The sequence below is a fragment of the Desmodus rotundus genome, chromosome 4 (genome assembly GCF_022682495.2).
Source record: "Desmodus rotundus isolate HL8 chromosome 4, HLdesRot8A.1, whole genome shotgun sequence".
Lineage (NCBI taxonomy): Eukaryota > Metazoa > Chordata > Mammalia > Chiroptera > Phyllostomidae > Desmodus > Desmodus rotundus.
In genome coordinates this window covers 144401842-144427764 of record NC_071390.1, presented here as the reverse complement: position 1 = coordinate 144427764, position 25923 = coordinate 144401842, and the positions used below count along the sequence as shown (strand labels likewise).

The window sequence follows — 25923 nt, the reverse complement described above, 5'->3', positions numbered from 1 at the left end:
CTAGTATATGGCTACAGCAGTCTCATATGCTGTCACTAGATTTGTGACTTTGTTACCAATTTTATAGATGAAACTTTGAAATTTTGTGTATAAAACTAAAAACAAACAAAAAATAACTATTTGACCAGCAACTCCTTTCTTGGGAATTTATGCTAATGAACTAGTTACGATTTTTCAGAGATTGGTCTACAAGGTGGTTGTAATAGTAATAGTGCCAATAGTATAAAAAAGCTTAATGAACAGTATACATCCCTAAATGACATAGGAGTGAATATGTAAAATATGATTTATTCATATGATAATATGCCATGCAGTCTTTAATGTGTAGCTATATATTATGTTAACATGTAAAGACACTCTGAACATATTAAATAAAAATAAGAGGATTAGAAAAGCATTTTTCTAAACTGTGTATTTGTATATAAGGTCTGTCTGGAAAAAAATCCAACCGTTGTTAATATATTGGGAATGGTTTGCACAACATCAGTGTAATCTGGCAGCCAAGGAGAGTGGACTGGAACACGCATGTGTTAACAATGACGACTTCACTGTACTAGTCAGTGGGGGCGGTAGACACCGATGAGTGAGCATGTGTACTGTGTGGTGGTCGCATTCAAAATGACTGAGCAAGTAGAGCAATGAATCTGCATCCAGTTTTGCATTAAACTTGACCATTCCTTCACGAAACCATTTGAATGTTTCAGAAGGCCACAGCTATGGGAAAGTGGTGATTGTTGGCAGCTTCATCAAGCCATGTATCATGTCTCATGCAGAGATTTTTTGGTGAAACATGAAATCACCCTGGTGACTCAGCCCCGCTACAGCCCAGATTTGTCACCCTGTGACTTCTGGCTTTTCCCCAAACTGAGATCATCTTTGAAAGGGAAGAAATTTCAGACCCTCGATGAGATTCAGGAAAATATGATGAGGCAGCTAATGGCGATTGAGAGAACTGTGTGAGGTTCCAAGGTGCCTCCTTTGAAGGGGACTGAGGCGTCATTGTCCTGTGTACAGTGTTTCTTGTATCTTATATCTTCTTCAGTAAATGTCCCTGTTTTTCATATTATGTGCTGGATACTTTCTGGACAGGCCTCTTATGTTTGCATATGAAAAAGTCTAGGTGGATATATACACACCAAAGTAATGGTACCAATTTTCTCTAGAGGGAGAATAGTAGATAGTTAAATTATTTTCTTTTTACTTAGCTTTGTTTTCTGATTTGTCTTTAATGAACCTATATCATTCATATATATTCATATATACATCTCACTCATATTTTACATATATAATAAAAGGAAAAGGAATGGTTCATTACCCATTAGCTATTATGCCCAAATTGCTAAGCCAGCCTGTTAGTGGTGTAGTGTTGTGGAAAAGTTCAGGATCAGGAGACTGAAAACATAGGTTCTAGTCCAAGCTGGGTCACTAATTAGCTATGAGACCATCAGCAAGTCTCTCTGGGCCTTAGTTTCTGTGTTTGTAAAATAAATTGGTTGAACTAGATATTTGATTTTTAAGCTCTTTAACAGACTGTTTGAGTTGCTGAGAAACTGGCAAAATGGAGCAGGTTTCTGTACATACTCCCCTGTCTTTCTCCCCAAACAGCAGTCTGTATTTTTGACATTTTATACATAGAATATCTGGTTTAAGCTATCTTTCAGCAACAGGTAAGGGAAAGAAAAAGAATCTCCTAAGATTCAGTAATTCTAAGTACCTTTCATGCTTTTCTCTTTAAGTTCCCCATCTTTTTCCTGTTCACTGGGGTGAAGGTTTTTGTAGGACAGAGCTTACCTATTACCAGGACGCCATTGCTCTCCTGGAAATACCATACTATAATAGCCTACATCTGTTGAGTACTAGCGAGTAAATGAATAATTCATGTCTGATATGGGGTGCTTTCACCTTAGTTGGCATATAGAGACCTGTAGTTTTGCACATACGAAAAACCATTTCAGCATCTTTTATGAATTGTTTCTCCATTTTTCCCGACCTCTCTTTCTGGTCTACTCTACTTCAGTTTGGACCCTAATGAATATTTTTGGTCACCAATAGTTGTGTAACTTTTGGCAAGTTACTTAACCTCTCAGAGACTCAGTATTTTATTCTATAAAATGATGAATGACCAAGTTGCTTTATATGAGTTAGAAGTTTCCTTCTAGCTATAAAGTTCTGTGAAATAATATAGTCTCTATAGTTTAGGTTAATGAAGTTGAGTCAACTATTAACAGTTTCCAATATAGTGTCATTGATAATCCAAAATTTACTTGGATTTGGGAAACTTATTTGTTGCACATGTATTTAATGAGATGAGTCTCTGTTTTTCTAGATTATTACAATGCTTCAAAAAAAAAAAAGGTACAACCTTATGACATGGGTCTGACCTCCTGTACCTAGCCCTGCTGTAGCCTGTACACATGCTCAGTATTGCTCATATCTGCTCACAGGGGACTGCATGATTTCATTGGTAGCTAGAAAAAACTGAAACGTGTGCTTGACTCTTGATTTGGAGACTCCTGTCTGCCCAAAGGACAGGGAGATCATTGTTTTTAACTTAAAGATATAATCTGTTCTCTGATTCAGAGTAAGCGGATTTTATTTGTATGAAAAAACAAGGAGCTTCTGAAAATAACTATTATATTACCTGGTAATAGAGCTTCTTTACAAGAAAATATGTAAAAAATAGACACCAGCAGCAGAAAGACCCATATCAACAGTCAACTTAGATGAAAGATTTTTATAAATGAATATCTAAGTAAATAATATACTTAAGCCGTGGTGGTGTGGTTGGTGTGGCTCAGTGGATTAAGTGCCAGCCTGCAAACCAAAGGGTCGCCAGTTTGATTCCCAGTCAGGGCACATGCCTGGGTTGCGGCCAGGTCCCCAGTAGGGGGCGCTTGAGAGGTGACCGCACATTGATGTTTCCCTTTCCCTTCCCCTTTCTAAAAATGAAAATAAAATCTTTTAAAAAATAAAATAATATATGTAAACGTTAAGAGTTATATCAATATTTTTATTATTTCATTTTATTTTATTTGTTAAATCCTCACCCGAGGACATTTTTTCATTGCTTTTTGAGAGAGAAGAAGGGGGAGAGAGAGAGAGAGAAAGCATTGATGTGAGAGAGAAACATTGCTTGACCGCCTTTTTGTAGGCATCCTGATCAGGAAGCTAACCCAGAACCTGGGTATGTGCCCTGACCTAGGAATCGAACCTGCGACCTTTTTTGTCTATGGGAGGATGCTCCAACTGAGTCACACTGGCCAAGGCTTACAGTTATATTTTTTAAAATTAAGTTTGTGTTTAATTTGAAATGTTTTGTACTAAAATATTCTAGATTTTCAACTTCAAGTCATCAGGGTATTAGAATTTCTTTGGTCATCTTTCATGCTTTAAATATTGACATATCCACTAAAATCAGAATTAATTCCTAGAAAAATATATCTAGATATTTAACTTCAAAGGAGTTCCAATTGTTACCAACTTGGAGTAGCCAAAAAGAAACAAACAACAACAAAAATACCCAAATCTTGACAGACCCCATGAACAGAAGCTGAAAGTCAAGAAGTGCCAGGTATATAAAAACTTCATCCAAGAGCCTTTTATTTCAAACAAATAAACCTTTTCATTAAAAATATCACACTTCTACTTGTGCTGAAATATTTTGCAGAGAAATGCTGCATTAAAGAAATTCAGTATGTGAGGAATAATTTGCTATAAGAGTAATTCTCTGTGGTATTAGGACTGTGGAGAAAGTAGTTTAAAGATAAACAATATATAAATGTTTAAAATCCTGTTATTTCCTTTCCACATGTGGCATAGAGCAGACAGATTAGGCTAGCTGGATCATGTGTAAGTTGTGGTTTGTTGTTTTTTGGGGTTTTTTTTTTTTTTTTGAGAAATTACCCAACCACTGTGAGCCCATTTCTCATTCAGAATTAATGATATATCTAAAAATCTAGTAAAAAGTTTTATGGATGTGGAAGATTTTGTCTTTCCTCAGATAAAATTGTATTTTATACACTGCTTCCCTGAGATAGGAAAAGTGTTATTGTAATCTATTTTTAAAAGAATCCTTTATGTATTGGTGACCTGTTTTTTTTTTTAAATTTAATTTTTATGTAGTGCTTAAACTTTAACTTATTTAATCTTTACAGGAAACATAAAGTATGCACTGTAATTATCATCCTCATAGTAAAGTTGAGGGACTGAGGCACAGATGTGTTAGGGGACTTGCCCAAGGTCCACAGCTGGTAAATGCAAGATCGAGGCCCAGGTAGTTTGGCTGCAGAGTCCGTGCTCTACCCCACCCTTCCCCGTGCATGCCATCTCCCCAGGTAATAAAAGAACAAACCACCAAGCCAGTTAACAGTCATAACTACGATAGTTCCACAATTCAACTATATAAAAGAAAAAAAACTCCTAAGGGCCCACACATTCAAAGCCTGTGTTGTGTTTTCTCAGGAAATGACATCTTAAAAGGTGTTGCATCAGCATGAAAAAGTCTGGCCCTAAAATAAGGAAGAAAACCATACTTTAAAGAACTGGTACTACTACTATTATATAACAAATATTATATAACAAAATATTTTCAAAGACTATAGGAGTAGGGCTCATAATCTTAGGAATATGACGGAATCAATATTAGAACCTTTCAGTTTGAATTCAGTATACTTTCTTATCCTCCCTCGTGAATGATTCCTGGAAGGAAGCTGTGCCCATTCTACTTAAAGTATAAATAATTACAAAAGATAGCTTAGGGGCTATATATGTGTTGTGCATACAGGTAGTTTTTCCTAAATCTTGTTTACTTTCGTGGTAGCCTGTGTCTTTCATCTCTGGCTAACATTTAGACTTTGTACTTTTTACCTATGAGAAGTTTCTTAAAAAATGTCTTTACTGAAGTATAATTTGCATACCATAAAATTCACCCATTATAAGTGTGTTTGACTGTTTTATAGTACATTTACACAGTTATGGACTTTCATTACAATCTACTTTTAAAACATTCCTGGAAGGGTCCTCATGCTAGTTTGCATTCCCTTCTGTGAGGTTTTTATTACCTTTATTGTTGTCTGATTAGTGTTTCCCCATGTATGTTGTCTCACTCCTCTTTTAGATTGCTTTGTCTAGTTGTTTTATCTAGGTATCATGGAGTCAGTTTTTATCCTTCATTTTGATTTCTCTTAACCTTGAGTTATTATTCAACCAAGTGACTTTTTTTGTGAAGATTTTTCAGGGAATCAAATGACAGTTCTTAGTCCACAAGAATTTAACTGCTGTTACTCCAGTCACTTCAAGGCTTCTTGCACTCTGATGTTGTTGGTACATGCATGGGTGCTCCTGGTGGGAAGGTGAGACACGTGTAGAGAGTTATGTGTTAAGGGGCCGTCTCAAGTAGAGAAATCTGTGATGGCAGCATCCCTCCCTGTGTGCCTGCGTTTATCCTTGTTAGAAATCCAGTAGGTCAAAAGCCTGTCTGGGTAAGTAGAAGGAGTAAAGAAGGCACATATGCATATTTCTTTTCAACTTTTCTATCTATGTAGAAAGATGACCCTCCCTTCTTTCCTGTAGGGAAGAGTGAGGAGACTGGAGAGGATTTGGGGTGATGCTCTGGAGAGGATAGAATAATTGAGACACCTGACCCACGTTGCATTCGAAAATCTTAATCTTAGTTTGCAGGGAGCAAAAAAAGAAATTGCTTTATCTTCAGCCTATCTTCTCTATTTTTGTGAAAAACTTATAGAGCAAGACACAGTAGGCTTACTTCAGAAACTTGATGCGTGAAACGGTGATCCAAGAGAGTTATCTATCTGATTCAAAGGAAGAAGAAAGAAAACTTGAATGTGTTTAGGAGCTGGGAGGCCGAGGCATAGTAATGTACCAGAAATAAATTTAATACATGTGAAATTTTTTATAGTGCTAAAATTAGAGTCCTGCAGAAAAATAAAAATTAAAAATATAATAAATTAGATCAAAGAACAGTGGATTGGGAGGAGGAGAATCTATGCAGATTACAGAATAGATGATGAAAACAGGAGAAATATTCTAGTTTCGGATTCATAAAACCATGGTTTTAATTCTTACCCTGATACTAGTCAATCTTGAATAAATCACTTTAATCTGGGCCTCAGTTTCCTCAGGTGTAACGTGAAAGGTTCACGTATCTTGATTAAATCCTAAATTTTCTTTGTGATTTAAAATTATATAATGAGGTGACAACTAAGCACATGAAAAGATGTTTATCCTTAGCCATGAGGGAAATGTAAAATCTTAGCATCAGTGCAGACATGGTAAGTTTGGCATACCTATTAGATTGGGGAGATGTCTGGACTAGAGGAAACAGTTGAGGAGTTATCTGTTCATAGATGGTTTGTAGTGTGTGAGCCTGTATGAAATCTCTAAAACATAGGCCAGACGCCTGAGTCCTAGGTACTTCCAAGATCAGAAATTTAGCGGATGAAGATGTAGTGAAGGAGACTGAGAAGAAGGAGCAAAGTCAGGAGGAAAACCAGTGCAGGAAGTCAGTAGAGAAACTCTTTCAAGGACGAAGTGATCCTTGGGCCACCTTAAAAATCAAAGATGAAAACTAATAATCGACTATTCATTTTAGCCAGGTGGTGGTGACCTCCACAAAGCAGTTTCAGGGAGTGTGGAGGCAAAAGCCTGATTTGAGGTGATTGAAGAGAAAATAGGATGAAAAGAATTGGAGATAGTAACTCTGTTGTTCTAAAGAAAGGCAGACACGCATAACTGGGAGAGGACTGTATGGTCAAGAGGATTTCTTTTTTTAAAGATTAAAGAACTTACAGAATGTGTATTTGCTGGTGGGAATGATCCAGTAAAGAAGAAATGACACAAAAGAGAGAGTGGATATTTGGTGGAATCGTATCTTTGACTAGTGAGAGGGAGTGGACTCTAGTGCACAAGTGGTGGGGTCTTAGAAAGGCTGGCAAGTTCAGCCATTGTATTGGGAGGGAAGACAGGAGAACAAGGGCACAGTTGCAGGTAGGTGGGTAAATGCACAGGCCATTAGGTTGTCATCTTATTGCTTGGGTTTTTCAGGGTAGTAGAGAGCAAGGTCATCAACTACAACTGAGAATGGGGGAGAAGGGATGAATTAGTCATTGAGTTTGAGTAGGCTGGAAAGATTCATCATTGACAGTTAACACTAATGACTCTTGAGGTTAGTGGTCATGAACTTAGAGTGAAAACAGCTTAGTTTTTTTCTCTACTCCTGTTCAACTCCATAGGTGCAGGCCCAGAGTAGGCATTGATTTGTCTAGGGTTAGGTGACTTTGAGGAAGTTAGAGAAAGGCAAAGGAGTGAATTGAAGCTGGCTTAAGAGGGAAATGAGGACATGGGGTGGTAAGGGACAGGGAAGAAGTGGTAGGGTCGGCTCAGATTGAAGAATCGTAAGGGTTGGGGTGTGAGAGGGAATGAAGAATGGAACCCCTGATTTGAGACTGTGAATGGTTTTCAGTCATGGACCAGATAAAAGCCTGGACTGGAGGAGAGATGGAAGAATGGTTAGGCCAAGGCAGTAGAAGGACATCTGTGTGGATACTGAATTCGTGCTCAGAACCTTGCTTATATCCCTTGTTGCTGTTGGACTGTCTGGTGACCACAGCTCTAGTACTCTTACTTGGTAAGGCTGTCATGTCTCTTCGTCTGTAGTTTCTTAGTCCTTAGTGCTCTACATGATTTTCTTGGTGTTATCTTTCATTTCTCCTATTGAATTTAAATTTTAGCTATTCAATTTCTAATTTCCAAGAGCTCATTCTTCTGATTACCTTTTCATAGCACCACCCCTTTCTAGAAAACAGATTGGTTTTTGATGCTCTGCATGATTTGTGCTAATATGCATAGTTCCTGCACCAGAATATGGTTCTTTTTCTCCTTAAGATCATATCTGCCCTCAGGTATTATATTTTTATATTTAACTTTTTCTGAGTGAGGAAGTACATTGTGTTAGTAGTTAACATTTCAGTATCTTTTCATTTTAGGTATCAAAAAGGAAAGATGGAAAAGAACAAAGTGAAACTGTATCACCATCTGAAGATGAAACATTCTCCTGGCCAGGTCCCAAAACAGTTATGTTGACAAGAACATCTCAAGGTTTTGGTTTTACATTAAGGCATTTTATTGTTTATCCCCCGGAGTCTGCAATTCATTTTTCATATAAGGTAGGAGAAATAACTAAAGTAACTTGAAACAAAAACAAAGCTATTCCTCTCTCTTTCTTGTCTTCCTCTCATTCTCCCCTTATTCTTTCTACCTTAGAAGTCTTATGTTTTCATTTTTATTATATTCCTTTAAATATTTTTCTACCTTCTAGAACAGAAATTTTAATTTTCTCTGAAAAGTTATTAACTCTAAATCTATTTTTTTTTTACTATTTCTAATTCTGAATCATTCTACTTATTCTATTGTGTAGCTATTTTTCTACTATCTAGAAGAGTGGTGAGTTTTCTGGGTAGGAAATAGATTATTAAAATATTCTGGCAGTTATAAAGAGTTATTAGTATTAGAATAATACTTGAATCTAAGATATGTAATGTAATGGCAAATCAGAATATGTAAACATAGCTTCTTACCAGGCTGAATTACATTTATATGTTTCACTGTATAGTAGTAACATGGGCTAATGAGGGGCAGCGTGGAATAATTATAATGGTGGCAGACACACTGAGTGCGTGCTCTGTGTTCTTTACTATTCTTTATGAGCATTACTTCACTTGTTATTAGCCCTGTATAATGTAACTGGAAACTGGTCTGAGTCACATAATGAGTAAGTCATGGACCTAGGATTTTAACTTGCCAACATGAATGCCTAATGCTTAGCTGTTGTACAACAGTATAAGAAAGAACAATATTTATAAGAGTTGTGAGACTTTGGCCAAGCCCCTTAACTTCTTTTGTCTTCTAGATACCCATTTTAATTTGAGGGAATTAATTTAGAAGATTAGAAAACCTTTTCTAACTCATAATTTCTATGACTCTAAGGCTGTCTTTTAAAACATAGTGTCAAATAGCTTCTGGAGACTACACTGTTTATTATATCTTTCCAGTAAAAGTCTTAAAGGGTAAGCTTTTTAAAGTTCTCAATCATTTTTAAGAGTTATGAACAATTACTATTTTTGGAATTAAAATTTACCATTTTGGGGTTCCTGAAATGTCTATAAAACTACTGAACTGGATTTTATGAGAATCTATGTACCCTAAAATGTCTAACATAGTATTCCTTATATGTTAGGGCACCTGTGAGAGCACTGGCTAATATCAGAGTCCCTTCTTTTAGTCCACATTAAGACTGAATCTATTTTTGTCTTTTTATTTTGTTTTGTTTTAAAGAAGACCTTTTGGTCATGATGAACATATAGTTAGTGAAATTTCATAACAATTTTACCAAACACAGGTTAACAATGCATTATTATTACTACTTCTGTTGTTAGAAAATACTTCTAGAAGTTTAAGTAACAGCATAATTGTTAACAGCAGAGTCGTTGGACTCAAAAGAGCCTGGGTTTGCATCCCACGGCTGCCCCTTGATAGCTCTGTGACCCTGGGTGAGTCACCTAACAGACAATCGCAGCATCTTTCTCAGAGATTGTTTTGTTGCTTAAATGATATAATATGCGTGGAACACTTGGTACAGGAATTGGTGTAGAGTAATCACTTAGTAAACTTTAGGTGTTAATGCTAAGATTATGTAACAGGTATATTTGCAAATAGGTCTGTCTTGTACATTTTACATGGAAAATACATATATTGAAATTGTTTCCTTTTTAATTATGAAAGTTTGTTCATTCATTTTAAAAGAGATTTTTAAAATTTTATATTGTATAGCTTTCAGAAAATGTACAATTTATACAATAATGTCTTAATTATGTCTCTTAGCTAGCAACCTTACCAGTGTCAGAACAAAACTTATAACCAGAAAAAATGTATGCAGGGTGGGACAAAAGTAGGATTAATTCGTATGGAAAATAATACAATATTTAATGACTAATAACACAAGAATAAACTGTGTTTCGCCTACTCACAAATGTAAACCTACTTTTGTCCTGCCCTGTATATTTGGGCAGCCAAAATAAAGGTCAAAGTTATATAATAAATTATCAGCCCTTTACTAAATGTCTTTTTATTTCTACAGTAGATTGTAGCTTTCATATAAGAGGCTCAACGAATGTTTGAATAAGTGTATTTGTATACTAGTTTTTAAAGTTGCTTTTCTGATTTCCCAGCTAGAAGTTGGTAAGTAGCAGCAGGACAGCCTGGTAACAATAAGTGAAGCCTGGTAACAAATAGATAAACCTCAAAATGGAATGCAAGAAACTAAATAAATAGCATTTTAGAGCCACTCAATTTATATAAAGATAGTTCTGGGTCCTGTAATAGACCCTAAAGGCACGTTCTTTGAAAGGATAGTATAGTAAGTGATGACCAGCCTGGCCCTCTCTCCCAAGCTGTTGATTCATCTGTCCAGCTGCCTACTTTTGACACCTTCACTGTGGGTGTCTCCACACTCAGTGTCAGAAACTGAACTCCTGATGTCTTCCTTCTAAGTTGGCTTCAGCCATACTCTTCCTATCTCTCTTTATGAAGACCCCATCATTCTGGCAAAAGGCACTGTTAACGAGATTGTAATTGGCACATTTGGGAGACGGCAGTTTGAATTGGATTGAGCCTTGCTACGATTTATAGCAAGGGTTTATAAATATGTATTCATATGTGGATATATATTTTTATTTTGTAGGATGAAGAAAATGGCAACAGAGGAGGTATGCTATAAAAGTTTTAATTTTTTTCTGAATGTTTTTCTATTCATTTGTTTTTGTCCTTTAAGTAATACTAAATAAGATTATACAGTGTTTGGAGTTAAAATATATAACAGTTCTTAGAAGTGAAAGTAATAGAAATTAAGTATTTTTACTATAGATTTCAAAGTTTTATGAATTCATTGTCTCATAATTTGAATAAGAGATGATTTTATTGTTAATTATATATTGGTGTTTATAGGGAGAATATGTCCTGATTTAGAGGAAACTAATTCTGACATTATTATTTAATTAGTATTCTAACTCACATTTACTTTTGTTTTAATTTTATATGAACTTTTTGAGTTAAAATTTACATGCAATAAAGTGCACCCATTTCAAAAACTTTTAATTTTAGACTTTAAAAAGTTGCCACAATGTGTATAAAGGAGTTGTCATATATACTTCCCGTAATGGTAAACACTTACATAACTGTGGTACAACTAACAAAGCTAAGAAATTAGCATTAGTATGATACTATTACCTAAATTACAGGCTTTATTTGGCTTTTTACCAGTGTTTCTACTAGTGTCCTTTTTCTGTCCCAGGATTCTGTGTCGCATTCACTTGTCATGTCCCCTTAGTCTCTCCAGTGCCTCGTCTTCCCTATATTTCATGTCTTTGATACTTTGAAGAGTACAGGTCAAGTATTTTGTAGAATGCCCTTCAGTTGGGGTTTGTCTGATGTTTTCATCATTAATGTTTCATCAAATGTTTTCATCATACTAATGTCTCATCATTAGTTTGAATTTATACATTTTTAGCAAGAATATACGAGTATAATTGTCTGTGTAAAGTTTTATAACGATGTCCTTCTATATATACATTAGAAGCATATTTCTCCCACTGAAGATGAGCACATGATTGGCTTGAGATGGTAGAGGCTGTGTGTCCAGGAGGTTGTCCAGGCATCAGCACCCCGTATTCTTTACAATGGTGGGAAGATAGAGAACCTGTGGCCTCTTTTCTCTTGCTGATCCTGGTTTTATAAATTTCCTTTTCCTCACTAGTGCCTATTTCTTAACCCATGCCAAGTAACATTTGGACTTCATCCTGAACCCTGGTGCCTGACAGATGGTGACGCAGGAGTGGCCCATCTTGCACAACAGTGACAACTATGAAGGGTCCTACCTGGCCCTACACATTCAGATTACTTTTGATAGTGCTGAAAGAAACTATTTTCTCTCATTTTAACCCTTAACATAACCATTCCTAGATTTTAAATCTGATGTCAGTATTACAAAGGTTCACCAGCAGGTGAGTGGATGAACAATTTGTAGTATATCCATAGAAGGGAAACCTACTCAGCAAAAAAAAAGATAGTATTATTAGTACCTATGCATACAATGTAGTGAATCTCAAAAATATTGTGCCCAGTGAAAGGCAAAAAGGAGTATATATTGTTTTATTCCATTCAGAAGAAATTCTAGAAGAGACAAAACTAGTCCACAGTGACAGAAAGCAGATTAGGACCAGCATAGTACTGAGAGCGAAGGGGCACCGGGGACTTTATGGAATGACAGAAAGTTTCTTGATACCATTGTCTTCACTGAAATGGAGGTTTCACAATTTATGCATTATAGAAACACTATGTACTTAAAATAGGTGCACACACAGTACCCGTAAATGCATGTCCTGCTTTGCTCTGGCTTGTGCACAGAGGCCTACTTAGCTAAAGTATAGTACTTTTAATATACCGTGCTAATAACCAAACTGACCAAGCACCGGGTCATACGCTATGTGAGAAGAACTTCTCACTTGTGCACAATTATTAATAGATCTGGTTTTGGAATGAAACCTATTTAGAGACAGGCTACATATAATTTATTTTTTTAATTGAACCAAATATTATGATTTTTTAATAGTCTCACTTCTTTTAAAATTTATTTTCAAACATATTGAGATTACGAAATCCTTTTATGTGAATCTTGTTTAATTAAATAGAATATAAATTAATATAAATATAATTAAATAGAATCCCAGCCTCCAGGGTGATAATGAGTCAAAGCCTAGAACCACTGGAGAGACAGTAATTGCCAGAATTGTATTCAAACTTTTAAGAGATCCTCTTAAAATGCCAGAATTTTGTGAAACAGTGGAAAGGTTTTGTTTTGGTTTTCTTTCTTTTTGGCAACAAAGGGGAATCTCTTTGCCACTTAATTTTCTGATTATTCTCCTTACCCAATTTTCCATTCTGTTTCTTATATCCTGTGTAACTTTCTTGTTTTCTAAAATTTATTTTTCATTTCTGCTGGTTAGTTTTTTGTACAGTAATGCAAATCACATTTACAAGGGAAAAAAGCCATTAGGGTAGAAAAATATTTTTTGGTGATAATAGTTGCTCGTGTATAATTGCTGTTTGTTGACATCCTGTTGTCCTTAAATGTCTGGAGCAAATGCTCATAATCAAAATAGAAATAATTGAAAGTTTGTAATTACTATTCTCTTTTATTCTTCCCTGAGTAAAAGTTTTCTCTCAGTTCATTCATAGGGATATATCCAGTGTTCTAAAACAGTGATTTTCAACCTTTTTCATTTCATGGCACACATAAATTAATTACTAAAACTCTGCAGCACACCAAAAAATAACATTTTTTGCTGACCTGACCAAAAAAAAAAAAAGTATTATTTTGATTCATTCACACTGGCTGGCTATTGGTGTGTTGGCTGTTGTCATTTGTTTCTTTGAAAATCTAAGGGAAAAGAGGTCAGTGCCCTTGACTAAATATCCAGGTATTGCATGTTTTAAAAATTCTTGCAGCACACAGGTTGAAAATTGCTATTCCAAAATGTTATGTCATTTGTTAGCTGTTTAAGTAACTATTGGATTTTTACTTTGGCTTTAAAATGTATATGCAAGCATTTTAATAGTAGAAACAAAAAGTAACTGGGGATTCTACAAATTTCCTCAATAGTAAAAATTTATATTTTGTAAATTGCATTTTTTTCTGAATAAACTTATAGCCTATTAGAGTTTTTTAATAACCAAATCTCTTTGAGTGGCAGGAAATAGAAACTCCCTCAGACCACCTCAGGAAAGATGTGTTTATTCTAAAAACCAACAGGGCATTTCCAAAATCAAAGTCAAGTCAAAGAAACCCAGGGGACCACAGACGCTAGAATTGGGACCTTAAAAGCTACTAAATACAGAGTAACAACACAAAATCTTGGCTTTTGATCTCCCAAAAACTCAAACTCTGTTATTTGTAGGATGATTTAAATGACTTTCACAGTTAATTTTTATTATACATGATTTTCTCCTGAGCTGACTGTGTATAAGGTACAGTCCTTACTGTATCTTTTTTTTCTTCCTCTCTAATTATAATATGCACAAATTCCTGAGAGAGAAATCTGATTGTCCTACTTCATCGTTTTATACCAGAGGTACAGTACCCACTGTGTTTTGATATCAAATGTTCTTCATTTTAATGAAGAGGTAAATTCTGTTAAGCTGAGAAAATTGGGTATATTTTAAGCCATTAGTTTTCATTAACAGGTTGAAAATCTATTCCCTCAAATTAACATTACACTAAAATGTGGACATAAAAATTTGCCGAGAAGATATTCTTATTACGGGCAGGTTTAAGTCTATGGTGTAGTGGTACAGTATCAGAATCATCCTTCATTACTTCTAAATGCAGCACTACCAGCTGAGCTCCATGGATCTCTTCTGATGTCTTTGGAAAGGATCATTAACTGAACCATTTAGGATCCAGTTTTAACTGTATTGATAGTTTAAACTATTTGTGTTCCTCAGGTAGTTAGGTAAATATTCTCATTAGTTGCATATTTTTATAAATTTTTAGTACTTTTTAGTAGAATAACCACAGGTGTCTGAAGTTGTCTTGAACATACTTTAGGAAGTAGGGGTGATGATGATGAAGTAGGAATGATGATGGTGGTGGAGGTGGTAGTGGTTGGTGTTGATAGTGGTGGTAGCGTGGTGGCAGCTACTAACATTGTGTCAGGCAGTGTACTGAGACTTTCCGTGGATTAATTTATTTAATCCTCTCAACAACTTTCTGGGGTTGGGAGGCAGATATTATTGCTTCTATTTTTAGGGGAGGAAACTGAAGCACAAGGTTTTTACATAACTAGCAAATGGCAGTGTGGGACTATGAACTCAGGCAGTCTGGTTCTAGAGTTTTCTCTCAGTTTCTGCCATGGCTTCTCAGAAAGTTCTTTACTCTCACATGATTCATTCTTGAAAACCTGTAACAAAGATGACTCTGTTCCCTTGAAGGGTAAGGAGTGTTAAAAAATCCTTGATTCAATTTCCAGATACAATTTAGCTAATGTAGTAATTAGCATTTAATACTTGTTCTTAAAGTTTCTTCTTTATCTTTGTAATTGAGCATGTCCTATCGGTGTAAGTCTGTTGAGCTTAAGGATAAAGCATTATTACTTTATTATTTGTAATTGATTTCCATCTTTGATTCAGTTATATTTTTGATACCTAACATTTTGGTATGGTTTTTCACTTAATTTTATGAAATAAGGACACTTACAGGAATTTACTGAAGATAAATGAAACGTTTGTCTGGAAAAAATATTTGCACAGTCATGTTCATAGCTGTTTTATTCATATAAATAAACATGGGATTCAGCCTAAGTGTTCACCAATGTAATGAATAGATAACCAAATTGGGGTACATCCATACATTGTAATACACTCAGCATCATGGATCAGTCCCATTAACATTTCTCTCATTGGTGGTATCCATATAACATCAAATTTGCTATTTTAAAGTGAACAATTCAGTGGCGGTTAGTACAGAATTAAAGGACGTGTGTGCAGTGTTTTGCATCTGCCACCTCTGTGTGGTTCCCAAACACTGCATCCCCCTGAAAGGAAACCCATGCCCATTAAGCAGTCGTTCGGTAATCTCTCCTAAGTCCTTGGCAACTACCAATCTGTTTTCTATCCACAGGGACTTACTTATTATGGATATTTCATATAAATGGAATCATTCATTACGAACCTTTTTTTTCCCCCTCATTTAAAAATTTTTAAATAGATTTTAGAAAGAGGGAGAGAGAGAGAGAAACACTGATTTTTTTGTTCCACATATTTATTGGTTGGTTCTTGTAAGTGCCCTGACCAGGGATCAAACCTGCAACCTTGATGTATCGGTACAATGCTCTAACCAACTGAGCTACTTGGCCAAGGCCATAACCTTCCTTTGTATTGCTTATTCCACTTTTATAGTGTTTTTGAGGTTTCTCTGTGTCTGCCATGTATCAGTACTTTATTTCTTTTTATGACTAAATAGTAATTCCATTGCATGTATATACCACATTTGCTTGCTCATTCATCTATTGGTGGACATTTGGGCTTTTCCCACCTTTCTATTGTGATTAGTGTTGCTGTGAACATGTATAAACAAGCATTAGTTAGAGTCTCTGTTTTCAGATCTTTGGGGTATCTGTCTAGGAGTGGAATTGCTGCACTATACAGTAATTCTATGTTTAACATTTTGAGGAGCTGCCAAACTGTTTTCCACAGCAACTGCATCATTTTACATTCCCGCCAGCAATGTATGAGAGTCCCAGTTTCTCCGCAGCCTCATCAGTGACTGTTATTTTTTGTTTCTGTACTATAGTGAACCTAGTGAATATGAAGTGATATCTCATTGTGGTTTTGCTCTCCATTTCCTTAAAAACTAATGGGGTTGACCATCTTTTCCTGCGTTTGTTGACCATTTGTATATATTTTTTGCAGATGTGTTTATTCAAGTTCATTGCCCATTTTAAAAACTAGGCTGTTTGTCTTTTTGTTTTTGAATTGTAAGTGTCCTTGATACTAAATCACTATCAGATCAATGACTTGCATATATTTTCTCTTATCTCAAAGTTAAATTTGGAAATTTTTATATATTTACATTTAATATAATTATTGTTTAAGCTCCTAATTTATTTTGAAATTTCTACTTCTATTTTATTTTGAATTATATTTCTCTTTTTGAGATTAAATATAGCCATTCATTTAGTGGTTTTCCTAGAAATTATAATATGGAAACTTATTAAGTCTAATACTAACTAATATTTTGTTCTCCTGAAAGAATGTAAGTATCTTAGAACATGTTATTAGCTGTACTTGTCTCCCTCCTGCCTACATGTTACCTTTATGTTGTGTTGTGATGCTTTCAGCTTTTGTTTTCCTGAAAGGTCTCTTTTGCCCTCACTTTTGAAAGATATTATTGCTGCTACAGAATTCTACATTGATATTTTCTTTCAGCACATTGAAGAAGATAATATTTCACTCTCCTGATTGCTATTCTTGTTAATAAGAAATCATATTTTGATTTATTAGTTCTTTGAAGGCAAACTTGTAAAATATCTGCCGGTAAGATTTTCTTTATGTCTTTGGTTTTCGGCTATTTAGTAATGACAAGTCTAGGCAAGAACTTATTTTTATTTTTCTTGTTTGGGATTCATTTGAGCTTCTTGTGTCTGTGGATGGATGTCTATCACCAGTTCTAGAAAATTTTCATCCAGCATCTCTGTCCCTCTGTATCCCAGTGCTCTCTTTAATTCTCCTAGGGTCACAAACTTATTTTACCTTTTTTCCCTCTCTTCCCCATGGCTCCTAAATTCTCTTTTTCGGAGGCTACATTTTAGATAACTTCTTCCAGTATATTTTAATAATTTTCTTCTTAGCTATTTGAGTTTCACATTTTTGTTTTTATGAGTCCTCTGGAGTACTATACCAAACGAGCTTGATCACTTCTTATAGTTTTCTCTTTACAGTTCTTAGGATTATTTTTCAAATTTCTTCAAAGATGGTAAACACAGTTGTTTTATAATGTCTGGTAATTCTATTATCAGGAAAATTTGTGAGTTTGTTTCTTTTTTGTTGTTTTTCTTGCCTGTTCTAGCTTGGAGTAGGTTTCTATTTGCTCTGTATATGTGACTATTTTATGTTTGTTGACCTTCCAAAATTATTCCTGAAATTCTTTGAAGCGGATTGGTATCCAGAGCCAGGCTATAACTTGAGTTGGCTTACATATCCGCGTAAAGTTTGGCCTATAGTCATGTCTTAGAGATTGGTCTTCCCTTCCTCCCCGCCTCCCTTTCCTATTTTGCCAAGGCAGCCGCCAAGGGTGGCAGCATTATTTCCTGTTACCTTACTCATAAGTGTGGGGAGAGTCTCCTAATAGAGTCCTAACTGGACAGGTTTTGGGCTTTTTTTTTCTGCCTGCTGGTTGGAGAAGCCCTTAAAATGGAAGCTCATATTCACTAGCCTGGATATATGTTGCATTACTGATATTAGTAGTATTTTGGGGCATAATTTTCTAGTAGCTAGGCAATACATGTGTATATTTATAATGTGGTTCAAATATAAATTAAGCATTTCTTTATACTAGCTCAGTTCTCCAGTACATTGATACTTTATTGGATGATTGGCTGCTTATGAATTTGTCTTATTAAAATGCTTTTAAATAATCTTATGAATGTAATCATGATAAAATCACCAAGTTATTTATAGTTTGCTATTGTGGGCAATGTTTCCTAATGTAAAAATGTATAAGGTTGTGTACACACACACACACACACACACACAAAGATAATAAGTGATTCTGTATGTTGCTAGTGACAAGTTAACTTCAGTATACTTTTTTGTTCCTCCTCGTTGTATAGGTGGGCCATAGGGTCTTCTTCTAATTAAGGTTAAAACCCTGGGGAGCCTCATATATAAAGGACAATGATGACAAGGTTATATGTGAATTTTGAAACTATGACATGTATTTTTTTTTAAGATTTTATTTACTTTTAGAGGTGGGGGAAGAGAGGGCGAAAAAGAGGGAGAGAAGCATCAATGTGTGGCTGCCTCTCGAACACCCCCAACTGGGGACCTGGCCCTGCAACTCAGGCATGTGCCCTGACTAGGAATTGAACTGGCGACCTTTTGGTTTCACAGCCCATGCTCAATCCAGTGAGGCACACAAGCCAGGGCCGATACGTATTTTTTGAAAACACTGAAAGAACTCGAGACTTTTTTTTGAAAAAGGGATGCTTGGGGGGAAAAGTGGTAACTGTTTTCACATATTTGAAAAGATCCTTTATACAAGATGAAATAGATTGTTTGATTGTTTTTCAGTTAGTGAAAGATGCAGATAAACTCTTTTCCTAATTCTCTGCTGGAAATATTTTGAGACAGTTCATCTGAGTAATTAATTAATTGCTCATGCCATGTGATAAACAAGTAGAGACTTTCTGCCTCCTGAAATACCCATCCCTATGACACGGTGGCAGCACCAATCTGATACTGGAAAACAAAAGCATAAGGAAGTGATTATATCTCTTGTCCAAAATTGGTTGTTAGAATATGCAAGGTACAATTTTCTTACCTATCTAGACTATTTATTATGTTTATGAAAATAATATATTTTTGTGTAGTACTTCAAGAACAAAGATCGTTAAGGATGGAATCTGTCTTTTACTGTTGAATTTTCAGTGCCTAGTAAGTCCCTGGTGCACAGTAACAGCTCAAATAGTTGTTGAGTGAGTGAACAAAGGGAGGTGCCACGTTGACTTGGCACCACTCCAAAATGACTGTTCCCACAGCAGTGGAAGTTAGCATGTTAGTATCTGTACCTCTGCTGTCGAGGAAAACTTCTACCTCTGCTGCCTTTCTCCTTTTCTTTCACTTTTCTCCCACCAGTCACCTTCTAACACAAAGTGTCAGTGACACTTTTTAAATTTAGAGATCTTATTTCACATAGCTGCTAAATTGTTAAGCTAGGACAATAACAACAACTCGATACTTCTGGACTTAAGTAGGAATTTGAGCATCGTTTTTATAGAGTACACTGGTAAGGTGGTCAAGTTAAATGGGAAGCAAGAAATAATTTTCTAACTTCTCTTTGGAAGTCTCAGGAAACCATATTTACAGTAATTTGAAATGAAGGCAGTTTGATTGGATTAAAGTAGGCTTTGTCAGAAAGCCAATTTTTTATAATAGATTTAAGACTTTGAAAGCCACACTAAGTAAATTTCCTTTGTCAGAGTAAGAAGATAATACGATTTTAACAAATCTCTTTAAGGGTTCTAAACCTTTAAGAAATATGCAGTCTAGGATTTCAGAAAACTAAGTGGAGGTACTGAACAGATAGGGCTAGAAAGATGAAAAATTCAAGGAAAGTACCTGGTTGGAGTATTACTGTTCTAGACTGTCTTCTGGAAATAACTTTTCTGTAGGAAATGTTCTTCAGCGGTGACTCTGAGATTGGGTGATTGTGAGTTGTCTTTTCCTAGCTGCTCCATAACTTAAAACGAACATACACCACCTAGCTGCATAATCTCATTTTTTTTCCTGATTGCTCTCCGACTGGTCTGCATTCAAAGTATGTGATTCATATTTCTAGGTAATAAAAAGTTAATTTTTATATAATATAATAAATAGTTTATGGTCCCAGCTTCCGAAGTTTAACTGATAACTGTTTGCCTTTGGTGTAAAACTAGAATAGAAATATTTGAGTATGAATGTGAAGTACATTGTTGTCTTGAGTACATTTCCGATTGTTTGTTTATTCACTTAGCAAACATTTGTTGAGTCACTGCCATGAGCATTGACTAAACTAATTGCTGGGAAGGGAGCAATGTGGCTTCTCACCTCACTTCCTTCAGATAGTTGTTCAAATGTCACATGTTAGAGAGGACTTCCCTGATCAGTTCATAAAAATAATATTACAGCTCTGCCTTTCACTTTCCCTTCCTTCTCACTCTGCTTATTATTCTCTGTAACACTTATCACTGTCTCTTGCGCTACTTATTTCTTGCTGAACATTTGCCTGTCTCGGTTGCAATGTAGAACAGAAAGTTTTTTGATTCATTCCTTTTCCCTTAAAACCCAGAACAGTTCCTGGCACGTATACTTTATGAATAGATATGATGCAGGCTCTGGCTCTGAGAAGCTCCTACTCTGGTGAAGGATGAAAGCATAAAATAATTACATAAGTGGAAAAATAGAAGTATGTGTTGTACAGTCGCTGCAGGATCACAGCGTGGGGAATTGTCTAACCATCAGGGAAGGGCTTTCAGGTGAGATGTCTTTCGTGCTGTTGACAGATGAATAGGATTTTATCAGGAAGAAGAAAAAACAGTATTCCAGAACAGACCTCAGAGATACTAGAGGTTATATGTACCCAGATTTGGAGGTCGAACTTGGAGATGGATTATATGTTGTCAGTTAAGGATGACTTGTGAAGGATTACGCTGAGCTTTTCTGGCATGAATGAGTGGATAGATAGAGGTGCTATTAACTGAGCGATACTGGAGGGGAAACATCACCTGAGATGGGACAAGAGGAAGTAAGGATGGGCAAAAATTAAAACAAAAAAAATGAGGATATAGCAATTGAGATACAGATATGTAAGAGAGAAGGTTATCCAAATAGTGGGAGGAAATCAGAATGGAATAGCAAGTTCCAGGAGGCAACCTTGAAGGAATGGAAATGAAAATGTGAGCCAGAGCCCTGGTCAGTGTGGCTCAGTTGGTTGGATTGTCGTTCGGTAGCCAAAGGGTTGCAGGTTAGATTCCTGGTCGAGGTACGTACCAGGTTGCATGTTTAGTGCCAGATCCAGGTGCATGTGATGCTTCTTTCTCACTTCGATGTTTCTCTCTTTTCTTTTCTCCCTTTCCCTCTTTCTAAAAACAGTGAAAAAGTGACCTTGGGGGAGGATAATTAAAAAAATACAAGCAAGAGACTTCAGTGAGCAGTGTCAAGAACTTTGCTGAATTGGGAAACTATAAATCAATGGGTTACGCAGTTTTATTCAGCTGCAGTAGAACAAGAACAAGAGCAGGCAGCATATGGTTAGACTTCTCCACAGTTGGAGATTGGCACATTGAATGTTTTTTAAGGTCAAGGGGGAGAGGAAGTTGAGGTTGCTGTTGAATTTTGTTGAAATATTGGTGCATGGGTAATCTTAGTAAGAAAGAAAGTGATTTCTGGAGGGAGACTGATAGTGTTGGAGAATAGAGGGGCCAAAGGGAATGGATGTCTTGGCGTGTCGAGGAGCAAGTTTAATGGGTGAAGTGGTGGGGCCACGGTAAGGTCAGAGATGGAAAGATAGTTGCTGGTGGTTAGAGCACTGTGACAGATTTTTCTGGGTTTGCAGAGAAATTAAAATCTAGCACAACAGAAATAACAGGGCTATGAATCTAGGCATGATACAGTTTGTGAAAATTCTTGAAACTTTAGAGAGAAAAACTTCAAATACTCCAGAAGGCAGATCCCAGGACTCTTTTGTTAGTTGTAGGACAGTTGGCACCTGGCAGCATGGTGAGAGCTCAATAAATATTTGTTGAATGAATAACACCCTTCCAGAGTCTTTGTTGCCCAGTAGTTTATAGTGCCAGAAAATTTTGATTCATGTCTGACACCTAGTGGTATCATGTTCAAATTACTGTTAAGTGGCAGCATTTTCCTTTTACTATTTGAAGGAAATTTTACAGATCAGTTGTAAAATAGTGGCTTTGTTCCTGAAACAAATCTCTGAGTAGGTTTGGGCCAGTTTTACTGATAGCATTTCCTAGGGCTGTAATTTGAACCAGCCAGCAGTAGATATTTATTATCTACTATATGCCAGGCATTATTCTATGTGTTGAAGATGGAAAATACGCTGTCTTGCATATGTGAACTCACTGAATTTGAACATGTAGCCTGAACATTCCGTTGGGAACTTAATGTAGGGTACTATTGTGATTTTACATGTGAAACCTTTCTAAATTTATTTCATAGCTGTTAGTGCTATCATCTCTATGTCATGCCTTACTACTTTTCCTTAATGTTCAAGTGAGCATTTAGGAAGCTGAAAGTAGGATTGAGTTTGTTGTCAAACTCATATTATCCACCCTGAACAGAAGACTACATACTCTAGAGAACCATCAGAGGATTTTTTGTTTTTCCTTTCAAAAAAAAAAGTAAAGTTCTTATTTGTTAGTGGTGCATGCTTTAAATATTTAAAGTATTTATGAATGAACAGACGTAATATCTGGGATTTGCTTTAAAATTTTTTAGGAAAATAAAGAGTAGTGTAAATGAAACAAATTGACAGATCCTTCATAATTACTTAAGTTGTGTTCTTGAGGGTTTATTCTGCTGCTTTCTCTACTTTTGTGTATTGGGCATTTTCCACCAAAAATTAGAAGTGTGTGGGTCAAAACAAAGTTTATCATGATTAAGTTAGAACATGTTCTGCTTTTAAACAGATTTTCTTATTTCATTTTGTCCTATTTGTTATTACTTGAAAATCAGATTGAGTAGAAAGACAGTATGTGATTGCCTATAATAGACAATGTGATTGAGACCTGATAGGTGACATGGTACTGCAAGTGTCCGAACATTATTGGAATTTTGGGCCTGAAGCTCATGGTAATTGTTAGAGCTGAAGATTGGAGACTTGGCAGATTTAAAATCCTAGACATCACCCTGGAAGTGAGAGTCTCTTAAGTGGAAATTTGGGGAGTGCCTAGATTAAATACGCTGGTATATATGAGGTCTGTCTGGAAAAAAGTCCAGCCTTTGTTAATAGAACAAGAAAGGTTTGCATGGAATTTTTGTAATCAGGCACCCAAGGAGAGTGGACTGAATGCATTTTCATGAGCAGTGATGACTTCACTGTACTAGTCAGTGGGGGCGATAGATGCTGCTGAGTGAGCATGTGTACTGTGTGGCCATTGCATTCAAAATGATTGAGCAAGTAATGCAACAAATCTGCATCCAATTGTGTGTTAAGCTTGAACATTCCTCCATGGAAACTATTGGGATGATTCAGAAGGCCGCAACTATGGGCAACTGGTGATTAGCAGCTTCATCAAGACAACATGTCTGCTCACACATCATGTCTTGTGCAGAGTTTTTTGGTGAAACAACAAATCACCCAGGTGATTCAGCCCCCCAACAGCCCAGATTTGGCACCCTGTGACTTCTGGCTTTCCCCAAAACTAAAATCCCTTTGAAAGGGAAGAAATTTCAGACTGTCAGTGAGATTCAGGAAAATACAGTAGGGCAGCTGATTACCATTGGGAGAACTGTGTGAGGTCCCAAAGTGCCTACTTTAAAGGGACCTGAGGTGTCATTGTCCTATGTACAGTGTTTCTTGTATCTTGTATCTTCAATAAATGTCTGTATTTTTCATAGTACATGGATGGATACTTTCTGGACAGACCATGTGTGTGTATGTGTGTGTGTGTGTGTGTGTTGTGTATTCCCTTCCCCTTACTGCATCTGCCCTTCACCAAAGGAAAAAAGTACCTAATATATGACACATATTAAATTGGATTCCACTTAATTATTTATCATATATTTGCCATTTGCCATTTGATACATAGATTGTTTTATGTTAGGCAATGTGTCTCTGTTAAGACTCTTAAGATAATTTTGTGTGCCATCAGAAAACCCAACTCCTAGAATAAAAATTAGAAGCCTGTTTTCAACAACAAAAAAATAATAGTTATGAAATATTTCAGGCAAACAGAAAATATAGGGGGAAATGTAAGTTCTAAATGCTTGCTATCTATTGCTATGTTAACATTTCAGCATTTCTCCCCCAAACCTCTCACACACATCTTCCCTACCTGTCTCTAGACATAAAATGACTGTAAATATGTATTTTATACTACTCTCCCCTAGCCTGAATTTGGTGTTTATTACTCCTCCTGTTAGTTTTTTGCCCTAGTAGATCCTTACTTTCTAACTTTTCTCAATAAATTCTTTTACATGCCCCCCTTTCCTGTGGCAGTCTATTATCCATCACAGAGTCACGATCACTTGTCATCATTCATACTCAATTTTGATACTATTTTAATCTCCGTTACAGTTTCAATTATTTTTGGTCTGAAAATAGGTATTAATTTCAATAAGCTATTTAATTGATTTTCTTTAAATAATTAATGCCTGAAACTCTAATATTCTGTGATGTGCCTCTTCAGCATTCCACCTCTATGGAGGGTATACTTTTTCCAAGGCTAATTTATAACTCACATTGAAAGACAGTTTAATTTCAACTGCCTTCTCGTATATGGAGATAGAGTTGTGTTCTACAGCAAAGAAATTAATAAATGAAACACTTTAAAAATAACTCACAATAAAAGCAGAGAAAATATGGTTCCATTAAACAAATTTAATAGGATGTTTGCGAATTCTGAGAGAGAAGGGGGAAAAAGCTTAATTTTAGTGACAGTCATTATTTTCTATTGCTTTACTTTTGGCTAAAATATGAAGTATTTCTTTGTGTAAAGGATATATATTTTCAATCTATTAAGAAATGTATTTCTCTTTTCCCCACAACTCTAGGATCCCTGACCTGGGCTTATCTATTTTTCTATGCATCCTCATTACAGGGCCCTTTTTGTAACTGGCATAAGCTTAAATTTTGTGATTTCTTAAAATAATCTATTCACTTTCATCTGTTTGCTTTCTATGCTTAGTATTTTAATTTTGAAATAATTTAAATGTTACAGGTGATTTTGACTTTAGCACTTTTCAAAGAGGAAGGCCACTAGTGATTTAAATCATCTTTCTAACTGACAAAGCCCAAGGCCTAGCGATGAAGCACTCTGGTGTTAGACCCCAGGCCCTTTGGAGTAAAATTAAATAGCATAAAAGGAGACTTTTTCTGTACTTGCTAATTTTAGCCATTTTTGTCCATATAAGATTTTTACTTCCTTTCTCAAATATAGAAAGATTTAGTTACATGTGGGTGCTAAAAGGAAGCATTTTCCTTTCTTATGATAGGTCAAGGAAATGACACATGAATAAAGTATTTAACATGTCCTATGTGTTTTTAAAACATTGGGAAATTATAAAATGCAGATGTAGAATTGAAAGAGGCTTATGCTAAGAATTGCCAGGAAAGCCATCGGACTCTGCCAAATGATCGTCCAGGGAAGTGAGGAATCATTTTTCCTGGGGAATTGCCAGGATTCAGGATCAGGCTTTTAGTTTTGCATATCTAGAAGTTGACTTACAAAAAATAGAGGCATAAGAGATTGAATAACACATATTATAAATTTGATACCATTGATTTCCAGTTCTAGCAGAATTGCAGACAGCAAATATTAAACAGATACTGTTCAAATTAAGGAACTAAGTGTTTAA

At 35.8% G+C, this 25923-nt stretch overlaps 1 protein-coding gene across 7 annotated transcripts in view; it reads left to right on the top strand.

Annotated features, from left to right (window-relative positions):
- ARHGAP21 (Rho GTPase activating protein 21) overlaps positions 1-25923 on the top strand; it is a 125708-nt gene that overhangs the window by 48127 nt on the left and 51658 nt on the right. For all 7 annotated transcript variants that reach the window (XM_053922542.1, XM_053922541.1, XM_053922543.1 and 4 more), the window contains exons 3-4: positions 8004-8183; positions 10757-10781. In XM_053922542.1, the coding sequence (XP_053778517.1) occupies positions 8004-8183; positions 10757-10781 (205 nt within the window). The remainder of the gene's footprint in view (positions 1-8003; positions 8184-10756; positions 10782-25923) is intronic.